The 19,121-nt window shown below is 39.3% G+C and overlaps 1 protein-coding gene across 1 annotated transcript in view; it reads left to right on the top strand.

The window, feature by feature from the left end:
- The window catches only part of LTBP1 (latent transforming growth factor beta binding protein 1), a 282,394-nt gene that overhangs the window by 198,786 nt on the left and 64,487 nt on the right, over positions 1 to 19,121 (top strand). Inside the window, 1 exon segment of the mRNA XM_011935989.1 lies at positions 17,359 to 17,484. Within this exon segment, the coding sequence (XP_011791379.1) occupies positions 17,359 to 17,484 (126 nt within the window).

The raw sequence follows: 19,121 nt of genomic DNA, 5'->3' as shown, positions 1-19,121 counted from the left end.
GCCTCCGCCTCCTGGGTTCAAGCGATTCTCCTGCCTCAGCCTCCCCGGTAGCTGGGATTACAGGCACGCACTACCACACCTGGCTAATTTTTGTATTTTCTTAATAGAAAAGGGTTTCATCATGTTGGCCAGGCTGGTCTGAAACTCCTGACCTCAGGTGATCCGCTCACTTCAGTCTCCCAAAGTGCTGGGATTACAGGCATGAGCCATTGCACCTGGCTGATATAATTTAAATACTTTAAAAATTCTTAGGACTCTTGGATGTTCAAAAAAATCAAAATGTTTTAAAATGCATTTTATATTTTACCCTTCTGTAAATAAACATTTACTGTTTATTTTTAAACATTTGAAAGGACATGTGGAGTGGGGAAAGGAACCAGGCCTGGGAGCCCACTCTTAGTGGTTCAGATAGACTCTGGGAAGGGGATGAGTCCAGTGAGGGCCCTGGATGCCTGGACTGATCCAGACCCTGTGTCTCCTTATGAATGCTTTGCAGTAAACTAGGACCTATATTTCGAACATGAAATAGGTCTTACTTCCGTCTTCTATTATTTTTTAAAACATTGATAATTCCAAAGCCTGGTATCTTAGAATTATTATTAGGATTGCATTCTGTTCTAAATACATAACAATGCTGTTATAATTCTAAGAAAATGATTTTGTTTTAATTCCATAATAATTCTCCATCACCTTCTATAAGACTGAAGAATGGTAGAATACTGAAGACAGAGGATTCAGATAACTCCCATGATACAGAGTGGGTCATGTACAAATGGAGTTGAGTTTTTAAGGAAAGATATATTCAATTACATATGTTCCTTATTTTTGCTTATATTCCCATTTTTTAAAAAAGTAGCTTGACTTCATTTTGTGTTTGGAGAAAAATAAGTTATAGGGTATTAGAATGTCTTACAATAAGCAGATAGGAAGTGGTGGTCAAGATGACTACTCAGAGTGGCTTAATATTTCAGTCTAATGCATATGCCACAATACCTCTAACGCATGGGAAATAGAAAAGCAAAGTTAGATTTTGAAATGGTAAGAGAGTCTAACCAGGAAATGCAGCAGTGTGGATTATCTCTTTTTTTTCCAGTAAACATTCAAGTTGGTATTTAAAATGCATGTAGAGGACTGGGCGCAGTGATTCACACCTGTAATCCCAGCACTTTGGGAGGCTGAGTTGGGTGGATCACAAGGTCACCAGTTCGAGACCACCCTGACCAACATGGTGAAATCCCATCTCTACTGAAAATACAAAAATTAGCTGGGCATGGTGGTGGGTGCCTGTAATCTCAGCTACTTGGGAGACTGAGGCAGGAGAATTACTTGAAACTGGAAGGTGGAGGTTGCAGTGAGCCGAGATGGCACCACTGCACTCTAGCCTGGGCAACAAGAGCAAGACTCCATCTCAAAAAAATAAATAAATAAAAATAAATAAAATAAAAATAAATTGCATGTAGAAAAGTGCCTAAATCATAAGGCAACCGCTTAACAAGCATTTATAGTGAGCATACCTGGTAACCAGCCCCCTGAACCTCCCTCAAACTTCCTCGTGATTATTCCCCACCTTCGTATCCAATACTCAAACGTAGCACTTACCGCTATCCTGACTTCATTACTGTAGATTCGTTCTGCCTGGTATATTAGTCTGTTCTTACACTGCTGTGAAGAAATACCCAGGACTGGAAAATGTATAAAGGAAAGAGGTTTTATTAACTCACAGTTCATTGCTGGGGAGGCCTTAGGAAACTTACAGTCATGGCGGAAGGCAAAGGAGGAGGAGCAGGTACCTTCTTTACAGGGCGGCAGGATGGAGTGAGTGCAAGCGGGGAAAATGTCAGACACTTATAAAATCATCAGATCTCATGAGACTCACTCACTATCAGGAGAACAGCTTTGGGGAAAACGCTCCCATGATCCACTTGCCTCCACCTGGTCCTGCCCTTGACACATGGGGATTATGGGGATTACAATTCAAGGTAAGATTTTGGGTGGGGACACAGCCAAACCATATCACCTGGTTTTGAACATTAGCTACATGTAATCACAATATGTACTCCTTTGTGTCTGGCTTCTTTTATGCTACATTGTATTTGTAAATTTCACCTGTCTTGTCATATGTAGTATTCCATTTATTTTCATTGCTATATAGTATTTCATTATATACTACATTATGTATCCATTCTACTGTTAATGGTCATTTGGCTTGCTTCCTATGTGAGGCTGTTGTAATACACTTCCTGTCAATATTCTTGAATATGACTTTTAGTAGGCATAATCACTAATTTCTCTTGGATATCACTAAGAAGTGTAATTTCTGGGTCATAGAATATATGTGTGTTTCACTTGCATATATATGGCCGGTTTTTCAGAGTACCAGTGTACACTGCTACCAGCAAAAGGTAAGAGTCTCAGATCCACATTATCATCAATAATTGGTATTGTCATTCCTCTTAAGGTTTCACCATACTGAGTAAAGGTATCTCGTTATGGTCTCAATTTGTGTTTCCTTTGTGAAGATATACAGCTTTAACAACTTGTCATACCCTTATTGGCTCTTTGGATATTGTTTCTGTTATCTGATTCTGCGTAACAAACTTCTTCAAACTGAAGTGCTCAAAACAACTATTTTAATGGCAACTTCAGGTGAACTCAAGTTGTTAATTTTAATGAAGTCCAGTGTTTTAATTATTTTATTTCAGATCAGTACTTTTTATGTCCAGAATCTTTGCAAACCCTCAAGTCATTGAGGTAGTTATGTTGTCTTCTAAAAGCTTTATTGTTTTACATTTTAAATTTGGATTTGTAAGGCCCCTGAGATTTTTTTGCATATGGTGAGAAATAGGGGTCAAGATTTCTCCATTTCCTAAATGGACATCAAATTAGGTCACCACTATTTATTGAAAAGAGTGCCTTTTTCCCACTAATCTGAAACTTTTTTATTAACCATGGGGTCAGATATGTATGAATATATTTCTGTATTATTCATATTATTTAATAGGTTTATCTGTCTTTGTACCAGTAGTACATTGTCTTAGTTACAGTAGCTTTATAATGAATTTTAATGTTTTGTGCTGTCAATTCTAAATTCTTTACTTCTGTTCTTGAGATTGTCACAGCTATTCTTGGCCCTTTGCATTTCTATATAAATGTTATAATCGGGGCTGGGCACGGTGGCTCAAGCCTGTAATCCCAGCACTTTGGGAGGCCAAGACGGGCGGATCACGAGGTCAGGAGATCGAGACCATCCTGGCTAACATGGTGAAACCTCGTCTCTACTGAAAAATACAAAAAAAAAAAACTAGCTGGGTGAGGTGGCGGACGCCTGTAGTCCCAGCTACTTGGGAGGCTGAGGCAGGAGAATGGCGTAAACCCGGGAGGAGGAGCTTGCAGTGAGCTGAGATCCGACCACTGCACTCCAGCCTGGGCGACAGAGCGAGACTCCGTCCAAAAAAAAAAAAAAAAAAAGTTATAATCGGGTGATCAATTTTTACAAAACTCTGCTGGGATTTTTATTGGAATTGAGTTGAATCAATAGATCAATTTGGGGAGGGTTGGCATTTTACAGTATTGAGTCATCTAATCTGTGAATATGACACACCACACACCCCTCTATTAGGGTTTCTTTCATTTGTCTTAGTGTTTTGTTGGAGATTTTTGTATAAAGTCTTGCACAGCTTATTTAAGACTTATTCCTAGGTCTTCAATATTTGCATGTGGTTGTGAATGGTATTAAAATTCTTTTTACCCTTATAATTGTTTGTTACTAGTATATAGAGCTAAATTTGATTATTGTACATTGAACTTGTATCCATGACCTTGCTAAATCTACTTGTTAATTCTAGCAGTTTATATGCAGATTTCTTTGCATCTCCTACATATACAATTATGTTGTGTAAGCAATGCTAGTTTTATTCCTTCTCTTCTGATAAACATATTTTTATTTCCTTTTCGTGTCTTACTGTACTGTCTAGGACCTCTACTGCAATGTTGACTAGAATTGGTGACAGCTTGCTTGTCTCTTTCCTGATAGCAGCAGTGAAGACATTTAATATGATGCTTGTCATAGGTTTTTTTTTCTTAAAAAACCTTTTAAGAAAGGTTAAAACCTTTTTAACCTTTTTCCCTTATATGTCTGGTTTGCTAATGTTCTTTATCATGTTTGGTTTTGAATTTTAACAGATGGTTTTTCTGCATCTATTTAAATAATTACGTTATTTTCTTCTTTACTCTGTTAATGTGGTGAATTACGCTGACTGGATTTTAAAACAAGATAAAAATTTGTTTTCCTTATAGCAGTCTAAGCTTCAGTAATCTAGGACTGATAATATAGGTCTATAATTCAGGGACCCAGACAATATCTATTTTGTTGCTTTGCTTTTCTGGACTCACGTTTTCTCTATCATGGTCTCAAAAAAAAAAAATCTTTGAAGAATTCACCAGTAAGGCCATTTGTGCCTGGAATGTTTGTTTTTGCTTTGTTTTGTTTTTGTGCCTATGCGTTATAAAGGTTTTTAAATTGCAGTTAAGATTTCATTAGTAGATAAAATAATATTCAGGCTTTTGACTTGTCATGTCAGTTTCAGTGAGTTATGTTTTTCGAGGAATTTATCCATTTAGGTAAAATTTCATGTTTATTTGCACAAAGTTATTTATAATATCCTCTTCTCTGTATATATGTAGTGATGTCTTTTTTAAAATTTCAGAAATTTGTGCTTCTGTTTCACCCTTGATCAGTTTTCCTAGGGTTATTAGTCATTTCAAAGAAACAACTTTTATTGATTTTCTTCTCTTTGTTTTCTATTTTATTAATTTTTGCTTTTATATCTATTATTTTTTCTATATTTTTTATATTTACATTTTGGGGTTTAAATTGTCTTTATTTCTAACTACTTGAAGTAGATATTTAAATCATTAGATTATCAATCTTCTAATGTTTCTATTTATAGGTATATATTTACTTCTAAGAATGGCTTTATCTGAATCCACAAGTTTTGATATGTTGTATTTTGTTATTTACATAAAATATTTCTAAAGTTCATTGTCATTTTTTTTCCTTTGACCAATGAATTATTTAGAAGTGTTTTGCTTAATATCCAGATGTTTGGGTATTTTCTGGTTAACTTTTTGTTACTGATTTCTACCTTAAAACCACTATGGCCAGAGAATATACTCTAAATGACTTCAATCCTTGAAATTTGTTATGGCACAGAATATTATGAATTTTAGTAAAAAATCCTTGTCTGCTTGAAAACAATGTGTGTATGTATATAGACCAGCCAGGATGGTCTCAATCTCCTGACCTTGTGATCCGCCCACCTTGGCCTCCCAAAGTGCTGGGATTACAGGCGTGAGCCACCGTACCTGGCCAGCTTGCATTTATTATCAGTGAGGCTGACCACTTGTATATCTAGCTACTTTCTTCTCACAATGTTTTTTTTTTTGCCTGAGGTAGAATATTAGTGTTTTCTAACTGATTATGTGTATTAAGTATAATAATCATTTATCAATGTTTTACAGATAGTTCCCTCATTCTTTAATTTGCCTTTTAATTTTATAGTGCTTTTATTTTTTTTAACTGCTCTTTGTTATTTTCCTATTCTATTGTAATCACTTTTGTGTATTTATCTGTATTTCTTATAGTATTTTATCTCTTACGGTATTATTTTATATTTAAGTCTTTCATACATCTAAAATATAACATTGAGCTTTTTTTTTTTTTTTTGAGATGGAGTCTTGCTCGGTCGCCCAGGCTAGAGTGCAGTGGCGCGATCTTGGCTCACTGCAAGCTCGGCCTTCCAGGTTCACGCCATTCTCCTGCCTCAGCCTCCCGAGTAGCTGGGACGACAGGCGCCCACCACCACACCTGGCTAATTTTTTTGTATTTTTAGTAACAGGGTTTCACCGTGTTAGCCAGGATGGTCTCGATCTCCTGACCTCGTGATCTGCCCGCCTTGGCCTCCCAAAGTGCTGGGATTACAAGCGTGAGCCACCACGCCCGGCTGCTTTTTTTTTTTTTTTTTTTTTTAAACAGAGTTTCGCTTTTGTCTCCCAGGCTGGAGTGCAATGGTGTGATCTCTGCTCACTGCAACCTCCGCCTCCAGGGTTCAAGTGATTCTCCTACCTCAGCTTCTCGAGTAGCTGGTATCACAGGTACCCACCACCACGCCTGGCTAATTTTTGTATTTTTGTTAAAGGTTCACCATGTTGGCCAGGTTGGTCTCGAACTCCTGACCTCAGGTGATCCGCCCATCTCGACCTCCCGAAGTGCTGGGATTACGGGCATAAGCCATTGTGCCTGGCCTAAACATTTTCTTGCTCATCATTTTGTTATCTTCCTTCTGAAGAGGTTTTCAAGCCTGCCTTTGATAATTTCTAATACAAGTTCCTACATTGTAAATCCCATTTTTAAAACTACCTTCCATGCAGCTTTAATGTAACCATTGCTGTCGAATGAGATGATAATTGGCTGGGTCACCAATTATTTTTCTAGCCCAGCTCCATTGCTGTAGTGGTTCTTTGTTCTGTGCTGTAGTTTTGGTGATGTTTCATGTTTTTAGAGTCTTCATAAATATTTATGGAGGGACAACAAGAGGTTGTATGAGTAGACACATTTTTCAGCATAAGGTTGGGTCAAGAAAGCTTTCAGGAGTCTCCCACTGAGCCCTAAAGGGCTTGGAGGACAGATGAAAGTTATCTGGGTAAAAACTATAACATAGATGCAATAGGAGGGAGTGTGCAGAATAAATGCCACAAGCAAAGATTTGGAAATATGAAATATTGCATAGGATTAGGGACACTGTAAGTAAATTAGTTTTGGTTGAACATGTGAGGGGAAAAGTGATGTACTGTGTAAGGTATCACGGAAGAGGTAGGCAAGGGCTGGATTGCAGATGACTTGCTTGCTTGCACCAAACAAGCATTCATTGCCTGCCTATTATGTGCCAGACCTTATTCTAGACTATGGACATACATCAGTGAGCAAAACAGACATGGGTTCTGCCATCTGGGACCTGCATATGCAGGGAACAAGCAGTAAACAAATAAGCTTTCCAAAAAGTATATGACCACAAATTACACTAGTATGAAGGGAAGAATAGGATTAATGAGAGGGAGGAGGAGGGAAGACTGTTTTGACTAAAGGATCTCTCTAAAGAAAGAGCATTTGAGCTGAGCTCAGGGCAAAGCCTCTGAGACAGAGAACTTGGTGCGCTCTAGGGAGTGGAAAAGGCCATGCCTGGTCCTGAGAGAGGAGGTGTAATCTATAGCCATCCCTAAATACATCTCTCATCTGATCTTGAAAGCTGAGCAGGGTCGGGCCTCATTAGTACTCAGATGGGAGAGAGAGGCTCAGCAAGGGTAGGGCTGGGGAGGCAGGAACAGAATTTGCAACTTCTCACAGGAAATGTAAGGAGTTTGGGTGTTATTCTAAGTGTAAGTGAAATGGACTGATAGATTCGGAGCAGGACAGTGATATACTATGTTTCCTCTTTCTCAAAAGATGCACATTTTTTCACCTTTAATGCTAGGGCACTTCCTACAGTTGAAGTGATTTTTAAAAAGCAGTGCAAAATAGTTTTATTTGTAGAGTTTTTTTTTTCTTTCTTAGTGGTACAGAAAATGATTGTGTTCTTTATAATGAGTGGAGTCTTTTATTTGATTCAGTTCAGTAATTTATATTTTTTTAAGTACAGTGTTTCTGTTTTCCAGGTTACTTTTTGGCAATGGGATTAGAGGAGCAGGAGAAAACTCAGGATATCTTCTAGGATATTGTTATAATAGCTCAGGCCAGACATATTGGTAGCTCAGGCTAGAGCAGTGGCAACGTGATGGAGAGAAATGAATGACTCAAAAAATGCTTTGGAGATGGAGCCTAGTGCCAGTTTAGAACACAGAGTTGAACCGGAGGTAGGACATGGAGGAGAAGAACTGTTGAAGAGAGGTCATAGGTCCTGGCTTTAGAAAGTTGGTATTTGGTGGCATTATTTGCTGACATGGTAAAAAAAAAAAAAAAGAAAAAGAAAAAAAAAAAGAAGCAATTTATTTGTAAAGATCAACAGAGTGATTTGGTTATGCTAAATTAGAGTTGCCTGTGAAAATCCATGTGGGTGTGTCCCATAGGGAATTGGATCAAGTTAATTCTAATGTTCAGAAGGGAAGTCTAGTCTGGAGATAAAAACTGGAAATCATTAGATCTAGACCATATTGGAAACCACCAGAATGGGTGAGGCCACCAAGAGAGATCATAGAATGAGAAAAAAAGGTCTGGAACTAAGCTCTGAGAAACTCCAACATGTAGGGGTCAAGTAAAAGAGACCCTGTAGTAGTCCAGGGAGTAAGAAGAAACACAGGAGGATGTGGTACTATAGAATCCAAGGGAAAAGAGTTCTTCAAGAAGGAGAGAGTGGTCAACTACATTGAATACTACTGAGAGCTCTACTAAGAGGACAAGAAGAATCCTTTGGGTTTTACAAAATAATGACCTTATCAGGTGCAGTTTCAGTGATCTTGTATTCAGGAGCCACTCAAGAATGAATGAAAACTGATGGAGTAAACATAGCATGTGTAGATAGGTCAAGAACCTTGACTGTTAAAAAGGAGTAAGAAATATGGAATGATCCAACAGAGAGGGAAAGAAGGTGATGCAGGGGCAGAGGCCAGATGGAAAAGCAAATAACTTGAGCACCCAAGTGTGGGCAAGATCAGACAGCATGTGGCAAAGGCCTTTATGCCATTACCCATGGAAGAAAACTGAAGAGATTTAAGCAGAGAACTATTTGATTGGACTATTTCAGTAGGTAAATTATTCTATCATTATGGGAGATGAATTTGGGGTCTTCAGTGAGTGTCTGAAAGCACAAAACTCAGTTTGGAAGCCATTGCAGGAATTCAAGTGAAAGATAATGTGTCCTTGAGTAAGGTTGGAGAGGAAAGGAGAGACTGGAGATATAACCAAAAGATAAAATCAGAAGGATGTGGTGACTGGATGTGGAACAGTAATCAAGGATGACTGCCATATTTTTGGGTAACTAGGATGATATATGTGATTTTTAGGTTGGTTTCCATTAGGATGTCTTTATAGGTGTTGAATACCTGTTGTCTACATAGTGGTTGACAAAAATGGAGCAAAGTTTTGGTTTAGTTTCTCTGGACTATAGGATTGAGGCTTGTCTGGGTAATTTTTACAGAATAATTTAAGTAGGCTGGGTGTGGTGGCTCACACCTGTAATCCCAGCACTGGTTGGCCAAGGTGGGAAGATCACTTGAGCCCAGGAGTTTGAGATCAGCCTGGGCAACATAATGAGACCTCATCTCTACTAAAAATTAAAAAAAAAAAATTGCCAGGCATGGTAGCACATACCTGTGGTCCCCGCTATTTGAGAGGCTGAGGTAGGAGGATTGCTTGAGCCTAGGAAGTTGAGGCTGCAGTGAGCTATGATCATGGCACTGCTCTGTAGTGTGGGCAACAGAGGGAGACTCTGTCTCTAAAATAAATAAATAAGTAAGTAAATTTTTTTGAAAGTAGTACATCTCCATGCTAGAAAAAAAAAAAAAAAAAGATATCTCATTGGCCAGCCTTCTTTTCTAGAAGGCAATTATGGGAAAGTTGAATTTCAAACTACTTGTTACCTATGTCATTTCTTATTGCTTATCTTAGGCTGCTAGCTTTCAGAACAGACCGGTGACCATCAAGGTCCCCGTGTTTTCTTCCTGCCCTTCTCTGTCAAGGTATAGCATGGTAGTCAGACTCAGCCCAGGGACGTCGTCTGCTGTTTCTGGCCTATTCCCATCTCCTAGAACAAAGTTATTTTCCATAACACATATGGGCTATATTCCCCAGCCTTGTCGATGTTGCCAGACCTCAGTGGACCTTTTTTAAAAGGATCTTTCCATATCCTATTGTATTGCCTGGACCATCTCCAAATCCAGTTTTTAATTTCCTATTGGCTAAATTTTATTTTCTTTCTTTAGGCCTTGTGCTCATCTTCTGCTTAATGCTGGCTTCCCTCCTGTGCTGTGAGAGAGACCTTAATCCCTTGTGGGCCAGCAGCCATGCCATTTTAAAATTCTTTTGGGCAGCTATTCAGCTGGTTTAACATCTTTCAATCCCACTTCTTGGCTGAGATTTACTCTCTCCTAGCCGGCTTCCGTTCCTTTCAGAAAGGAGTGTGAGGGCTGCATTTCCAGTGTAAGCCCCTTTTCTTTGGATCTGTTTTCCTAAGATTCTGGCACCAAATACTTAACCAATTCCAGTTGGTTAGGAAGTTCTGAGCTAAAATAGTGGGCCATTTTCCTCTTAGGAAGAGATCCAGGAACACCGTTGCTAGGCATGGTCCTGTCTAAGTCCTGGGACCTCCTGAGACTTGCAGCCATGGGTGCCTGATGTGCTTTCTTCCAAGGGTCTCCTACAAAAATATCCTCTTCATGACCCACAGTAGCTCTAGTATCTAGATTTCAAGTATGGTGATATTTCTTGTATTAAAGGACAAAGATACCTAAGTCTTATTTAAGGACAAGAAGACTTGTTAAAACTAGAAGCCAGTAACTGATGAGTTGAAGAGTAACAGATGGTGTGTTCTGACCTCCATCTTCGTAGTGGACAAACTCCAGTGTGCTTGTTGGGCTCACAGTTTGGTTAGTTCTCTTCACCATTTAGGACCAACCTTATAAAACCGTCATCATGGTGACAGGTAAGAGAATGTGATGGCTAGAACCACAAACAGATTCAGAAGATTGTTCTCTGACCAGGCCCTGTTCCTCTGCCAACTCTCCCGCTAACTAACTGTGTAACCTTGAGGCAAGTCACTTCCCCTTTCTAGCCCTCAGTTTTCTGGTTATTAAAATGAAGAGGTTGAACTGGATAATCTTCAGGTTTCCTTTAAGTCAAAATGGACCATATGATTCATCTAAAAATGTTCTAAGACAGGAAGGCCATTTCTTCACAACTCTGCAGTAGCTGTGGAGATTTTCCTATGAATTATCCATTACCAAAAAAATGACACTCCCATTCCCACTATCCACTTCTCTGGAGCATCCTGGTGGCAGAAGGAAAGCTCATTAGTGAGCTGCTTCCCCTAATAGGTGAGTATGTTTTGCTCAGAATAAGGAAGAAGGAAGTCAACAAAATAAGAGAAGGAAATGTTGAGAAACTAAGATGAAGAAGCACTTTCCTAAAAATGCGAAACCAAAAACTGAAGAATATATCTGAAAAAAAGAACACCAAATTATTTTACTGATGAAATAGACACAAATATCCCTTTCTCTCCAATATACATAGTTTTCAGAATATATGCAGATACACATAGACTTTTCTGCATGTAATACAAGATACCTAATGGAACCGTTGAGATTCGTTATGAATTTTAGCGATGAGTTCTTAAAATTAAAACACTTTTAATTTTTTGGTTCTTAGACAAGGTTTACATGACCCCAACCTCTTTTAGAAAACCCTGCCTTCTTTCCATACTTGTTCTTTATTTCATAGTTCACTTTACGTAAATGAGAAGGTGACACAGGTGTCTGGCCTTACACCTTTATTTGAGAATTCGGGAGTGCGTGGGTTTGGGTTCTGTCGTATGTAGACTCCCTGAATACAATCAGTAGGTTTGTAAAAACTTTTGGTTCATTGAGAAAATGTCTTAAGTAAAAAGCATATGGACAAGGAGAATGGATCTGCCAAGTAGATCCATAAAGACCCTCGAAAGTGTGGGTCTGTTAGTCATTGACAACATTGCTACTTTTTAAATGAGCCACTGGTAGTTCCCGTCACCCAGAACTATATTCTATTTTTCTTTCTGACGTTTATGTAATTTTTTATTGGGAAATTCACATCAGGGATCGATTCTCCTTGGTGTGTGTAATTCTTTCTTGACTTTATTTCCATTGAAATATCAATATTTATATCTGCCTTCTTCGGTAAAGTATAAATAGCAAACACTTGCATGATGAATCAGCAATTTTTGTAATACCACACCTGATTTTTCTGGATTGACAATTGACAATTGATCACTAGACAAATCACGCCTATAATCACTAACCCGTTGGATAGTATTACCGATGGTATCATGCATGGCCCTTACAGATACCTAAGCAAAATTGCTTCAGTAGTTTTAACAGAATCACCCTTTATTAAGCGAAAACATATAATATTTGGATGATTCAAAATATAGTTTCATCTTCCAAATTCAACTTTAGCAAAAAAGGATGGCTTTCACTTGTTCGTTTAGTCTTGCTGGGACTTCTACTCTAATGTAATGGATTTTCTTAACATTTAGCTTTATTTCTCTAGAATTACTCTTAATTGTAGCAGTTCTTTTCATGGTATGTATATACAGGACTAACAATGGAAAAATAGAGAGCTCACATCATCAAAGAAAATTCGAATGAAATAATGTTTTTTCTTGTAGCGGTCATTAAAGTGAAACAAATGTCCTCTTATTAAGCTATTACCTCACCTCATTGTTGAAAACATGAAACTGCTGAGAGTTACATTATATCATTTTTATAAAATATTAGTTGCTGAAGAGCTAGTTTCCAGCAGGCATTCAACGTTATTTTTTCCTATTCATTCAAATCCAAAATATTGCTCATCTAAACTTTCTCGGTTAATCACTGTTACAGTAAGTCTGAGACTGCGAGACGCCCAGTAATTCATAACTGGCTTGGGGCTTGTTCACCTTCAGGTCAATTATTTGGTTCCTGTGCACAGTAACAAGAAATCATCTGCTGTAATTGCATAAAATTAATAAAAAGGAAAGCAAGAGATTTTCCTTCAAGAATCTGGATTGAAAAGCCACCAGGTTTCTGGTACTACCTTCTCTTTCTCATCCTTTGCTATCCTTCCACTCGTTTTAGTAGGGAAGTAAGTTGCTGGTGAGGTCAAGTTAAAGGTTCCCCACCTTGAGAAATAGCCCTCGATAAGCACAGCAGTGGCACAGAATGCTCTGAGAGCAGAGAGGAGAGGCCCTGAGATCTGCTCGTGGAGTAGTTAAAGAAGGTGCTGCAGAGGAGATGTCCCTTGGGCTGACTCCTGAAAGGCCAAAAGGCATTTCTGAGTAAGTCCAGGGGAAAGGGGTGAAATGGAGATTCCAGAGACGGAAGGAGTATGCACCAAGTCCATGAAAAATTAAATGTATTTTAAAAATTAAAACATTTTTCAGATATATTCTTCAGTTTTTGGTTTTGCATTTTTAGGAAAGTGCTTCTTTGTCTTAGTTTCTTAACATTTCCTTCTCTTGTTGACTTCCTTCTTCCTTATTGTGAACAAAACATACTCACCTATTTGGGGAAGCAGTTCACTAATGAAGCCACTAATTAAAATTAGAGGCTTTCAGAGACCTCTAGTATGCTAATTGAGCCAGAGTGCAAATTGGGAACGAGGTTGTCTGGAAACTGTGGCCAGACATACAGGCAGGAGGCAGAGAAGGAAGGGTGGTCCATGCCCTACTAAGGAGTATGGTTACCCTTTAGCCAGGAAGAGATTCTGAACACTCTGAGCAAGGGAATGGTACTGGTGAGTTTGCATTTTGCAGAGAGCACATTGGCAGTCTTACGTGGAGAATGGATAGAGGGAGGGAGGCAAGACTGGAGGGGAAGATGACCCACCAAGAGTGTGAATATCAGGAATGGTAGTAAAGACGGCATAACAGGGAAGGACAGAGAATAGGAGAAAGTGAAGGGTGATATGAAGAGTTCTGGCTTGGGTGACAGATTGGATTTGCTGATGAAGGAAATAGAAATGGAGTTGAGATGAGGAGGGGAGTGATAATAAATTCATTTGTTATGAATATATCCAATAGGTATTAGATAAGTGGTTCTAAAGGACAGAGGTAAATTTATGAGAGAGACTGGGAAATCATCAGTATGTAAGTGGTAATTGAAGCATTTCCAAGTTTCTTTCCAGCCCTTAAATCCTGTGGTTCAATGAATAATATAAATAATCTCTTTGACGTATGCCCATCTCAGAAAGTCTACAATCAGCAGTGGCCTGTGTTAAATGATTTGGTGACCTGATGCAGTTCCTCCTCACAGTTGTGATCAGCAAATAAATTGTGATCTCAGCCTCATGCTGACATTGAAAATCAATCAGAACAGATTTATTGAGTGTCTTTTTTGTGTTTAGTGTTGTAACAGAGATTCATTTTTTAGATTGGAAATTGGAAATAATTTCATTGATTTGTCCTTTTTTTTTTTTTGGAGACTGAGTTTCGCTCTTGTGGCCCAGTCTAGAGTGCAATGGCGCGATCTTGGCTCACTGTAACCTCTGCCTCCCAGGTTCAAGCAATTCTCCTGCCTCAGCCTCCCAAGTAGCTGGGATTACGGTCATGTGCCACCATGCGCTGCCATTTTGTATTTTTAGTAGATACGGGGTTTTTCCAAGTTGTTCAGGCTGGTCTCGAACTCCCCACCTCAGGTGATCCGCCCACCTAGGCCTCCCAAAGTGCTGGGATTACAGGCATGAACCACCGCACTGGGCTTCACTGATATTTTAATTCAAGTCACCAAAGTCAGGAAATGGAGTTTAGTAGGAAGACAGTGAATACAGCTTTAGGCTTGATAAGTTTAAGTTCATGGCAGAAGATCCAATGGAGATGATTAAGAAATGTGCTTGCACCCCGTCTCTACTAAAAATACCAAAAATTAGCCAGGCATGGTGGCGAGCGCCTGTAGTCCCAGCTACTTGGGAGGCTGAGGCAGGAGAACGGTGTGAACCCGATAGGTGGAGTTTGCAGTGAGCCGAGATCGTGCCTCTGCACTCCAGCCTGGGCGACAGAGCGATACTCCGTCTCAAAAAAAAAAAAGCAAGAAATGTGCTCCAGGGAAGAATCTTGGCTGGAGAGGAGGATGGAGGATTTATCCCAAAGAGCATGATCATTGAAACTGGGAGAGTGTGGGAAGGGTGAAGGAGGGGAATGCCAAGCACACAGCAGATTTCAGAGAGGGCCGGAGCCTTGACAGACACCCACCTTGCCAGAGGTGGCTGCCAGAGGGCAAGGACAAGCTCAAGGTAGAACAAGAAGAACATTCTGTCACTGAACGTGGGAGGAGAGTGTTCAAGGAGTGGGCATTCACCCTGACTTGGAGGTCTGGGATGACTGACCGGAAGATGTTCATGAGATTTAATGATGAGCTGATCATTGGTGCTTTTTCTCATAGGAGTCTCAGTGGGATAAAGAGTTAGGAATTAAGATTGTAGGCCATTGAGGAAGAGGAGGAGAAGGAAGAGGAATAGTAGTAGTAATAATAATAATAAGGTTGATGTGTACTATCTTTGATGCCTCCCTGCGTTACATGCCAGGCAGTCTTCAAAGCACTTTGTATGTGTTATTTTGTTTAATGTTCCCAGTAATTGTAGGAACTTACCGATATTATTAATATTATTCATATTGATACTATTATTTCCACTTACAGATAGACTGTAATAGGAAATAAAGACAATGAGTATAGACAATCCTTTGAGATATTTTGCAGTGATACAAAAAGTTTAATTCCCCCCAAACTAAATTCTGTCAAGTGAAATTGAACTTGTCATTTTCTTTAGCATTTGTTACCTGCTTTCATTATTTGAACATAGAAGTACAATCTTCTCCACATACATTTGGATGCTGTCATTACATTTTCTTAATTGTTTCTCCAAAAACTTACATTTTGGCATGACTGTTAAGCCCAGGGGCAGAGTGAACAGAGTACCAGGCGATGGGTGGTATGAGATGTGGCAGTGCCCAAGGAGAAGAAAAGCACAATGGGCGATGATATGATCAGGTGAAAGCGACTTTCAAGCAATTGTGACATTTTTGAAGGCAGTGAGGGTAGGATCCAGGGGAGGAATAACTGGAGATGTCGGAGAAGGATAAGCAGGTGGGACTGTGAGGCAGAGACCGGTCTGGGTGGGAGAAGGAGCCCCGCCCAGAAAGGAGAGGGACGTAGGTTTTTTGTTTGTTTTGAGTTGGGAAAATAAAGTTTAAAAGAGAAAATGTGGCCGGGCGCGGTGGCTCACGCCTGTAATCCCAGCACTTTGGGAGGCCAAGGCAGGCAGATCACGAGGTCAGAAGATCGAGACCATCCTGGCTAACGTGGCGAAACCCCGTATCCACTAAAAATACAAAAAATGAGCCAGGCGTGGTGGTTAGCGCCTGTAGTCCCAGCTACGTGGGAGGCTGAGGCAGGAGAATGGCCTGAACCCAGGGGAGGTGGAGCTTGCAGTGAGCCGAGATTGCACCCCTGCATTCCAGCCTGGGTGACAGAGTGAGACTCTGTCTCAAAAAATAAATAAATAAATAAATAAATAAATAAATAAATAAGAAAATGCTCAATTTTATTAATACTATCCCCAAACTAAACTCTGTCAAGTGAACTTGGACTTGTCATTTTCTTTAACATTTGTTATCTGATTTCATTATTTGAACATAAAAGTGCAATCTTCTTCACATATATTTGGATGCTGTCATTAACATTTTCTTAATTGTTTCTCCAAAAACTTGCATGTGGCATGACTGTTAAGTCCGGTGCAGAGAGAGCAGAGTACCAGGCGATGGGTGGTGTAAGATGTGGCAGTGCCCAAGGAGAACAGGAAGGAAAGAAGGGAGAAGGAAATTAGTAACTGTAAGGATAAAGAAGAATTCTATCTAAAAGTCTGTTGTAACTTTACAATTGAGGCATCACTTTTATAAGAACATTTTTATTAATGAGAAAAAAAGGCACAAGGTCACTCTCATCAGGTTTGTGGAGAGCAAAATGAATTGGCGAGTCAGCCAATCAGCTGGAGCAGCCTGCAGGGTTAGGACCTTGAGTGGTTGTAAATTGGTGGCATAAAATGTTTTCTTATGGCACTGGGACTGACTGGCTACCCTGCTGACTTCATCAGACTCTCTTGACTTCCTGAGGATGTTGTGTAGTCTGGATCAATGTTATCCACAAGGTTAAGTAAACCATTGCTCATTTCCACCTGTAACTATCAGATGCAAATACTATTAGCATTTACTGCAACTCAAACAAGTGACAATATTTTCACATATTTTCTCTGTAGGAATATAAGGCTCCTTGGCAATCAAGAGTTGAAAACATTTAGGTAATACTGGGCGTGGCATTTGCAGCAGTCATTTCAATCTAAAAACATTTCCTAAGGAAAAGTAGTAAATGTTTTTTTCATAGAACCCAATATTTTGACTGTTAAATCATTTTCATCAAAACATTTTATTTATATGTAAAATGTTTTAAAAGCTGTTTTCTGTGTAAACATGTTCATGTCATCATCACACACTAATCGGGATGTGTTGAGTGCCTCTGTTTATCCATTAATATCTGGTGTTTGTCAGCCTGTGTTTGTTTTGTGTCTGATGTTCCATGTCTTTTTTGCAGATATTGATGAATGTGTAAACAACACTGTTTGTGACAGTCACGGGTTTTGTGACAATACAGCTGGCTCCTTCCGCTGCCTCTGTTATCAGGGCTTTCAAGCCCCACAGGATGGGCAAGGGTGTGTGGGTGAGTTTTTAGATTTTTTCCCAACGTGTTTCACATGTCCCTAGGGAAAAGAAATCACAGTGAACAACAGGAGCTTTTAAGCAGGTAATTTGGGTAGAGCTTTATCACAATTTGATTTTGTCATACAATTTGAGGGTGTGCAAAAATACCCTATGTTGGCTGGGTACATGGCTCACACTTGTAACCCCAGCACTTGGGAGGCCAAGGTTGGAGAATTGCTTGAGGCCAGGAGTTTGAGACCAGCCTGGGTAATATGGTGAGATCTTTTCTCTATGAATAAAAATTTCAAAAACATTAGCCAAGCTTGATGGTGGATGCCTGTAGTCCCAGCTACTTGGGAGGCTGAGGTGGGAGGATCTCATGTGCCCAGGAGTTTGAGGCTGCAGTAAGCCATGATCTTGCCACTGCACGCCAGCTTGGCCAACAGAGCAAGACCCTGTCTCAAAAAAAAAAAAAAAAAAATCCTATGGCTTCTGAAATTCTTAGGGACAGTAAGAAATATAAAAGTATGACTTTACATTTAAATGAATTTTAACAAGAACATCTGTTTAAACTCTTAAATGAGTATGCAGAACTCTAGACTCCCTTCGGCACGGGAAGTAGTCTGGTGTGTGGTATAGATTGTCTGTCTTTTAAATGCACCCCCTTAGTGCATTTAAGGCAAAGTATTGCCAGGAGCTTCAGTGTCCAGGAATGATACCTGTAAAAGGATGCTTTGAATTGTGCAGCTGTATTTCCTCAGTCTATTCCAGGATTGACAAGGCTGGAAGGAATCTTGAATATCATCAGATGTCCTGGAATATGGTCCAACAAATGCTCACACAGAAAATAATTTGTATTCATTGTCTGACAAGATGTGATTTCTTCACGTCAAACTCATTATGAAACATATTTGTAATTAGAGCAGTTAAATGGGAAGGAGAAGAAAAATTATCAAATTCAAGACTTTATAGATAGCAAGACTTTTCTTTTTCTTTATTCTTAGAGAAAAATAGCCATGTTCACTACATGGCAGATGGAACTTGAGGAGTCAATACCTATTTGGTTCGAAAATTTGCAATTAAAACATTAATTCATTTGCCATCCATATTAAACTTGGAAAATAAAATTTTCAAGGTTTAATGATAATGTCACTTGAATAATAACTGCTTTTGTGGAATTATGAAATTCAGTTAATTCCCAACCAAAAATTATGTACAAATCTATGATGTGGTTTCAAGTATAAGCAGTAGCTAGTCAAAAACATAGATAATTATTCAAGAATTATTCACAAGACATAGTTATTTAATAATATAGCTAAGACTATCCTAATCTTAGTTCAAACTCCTGCTTTAGCCACCTTTCCACCAAAATACAGTTGTTTGACATTTGCATAGTATTTTCACCAGATGAGTCTTGTGATGCGGCCCCTACTTTTCATCTTGGCTTCACCACTTCCTTCTTCACCTGTTGGTTCCAGCAACGTCAGACTGGTTGTGGTTGCCCATGTCACTGTGCAATTATTTGACTGTCGTCCACTCCTTCTGCTGGGAATATCCTCCTAACCTCTCCTTCCCTGAGCCCTGGATTTTTCTCACTCATTCTGGAAGACTGAGGTTCAGTGTCATCTTCCAGACACCATCCCTGCTCCATCCCTC

Source organism: Colobus angolensis, unplaced genomic scaffold (genome assembly GCF_000951035.1).
Source record: "Colobus angolensis palliatus isolate OR3802 unplaced genomic scaffold, Cang.pa_1.0 Scaffold15, whole genome shotgun sequence".
Lineage (NCBI taxonomy): Eukaryota > Metazoa > Chordata > Mammalia > Primates > Cercopithecidae > Colobus > Colobus angolensis.
The sequence above is the reverse complement of the archived record's forward strand: the minus strand, read 5'-3'. Positions and strand labels throughout refer to the sequence as shown.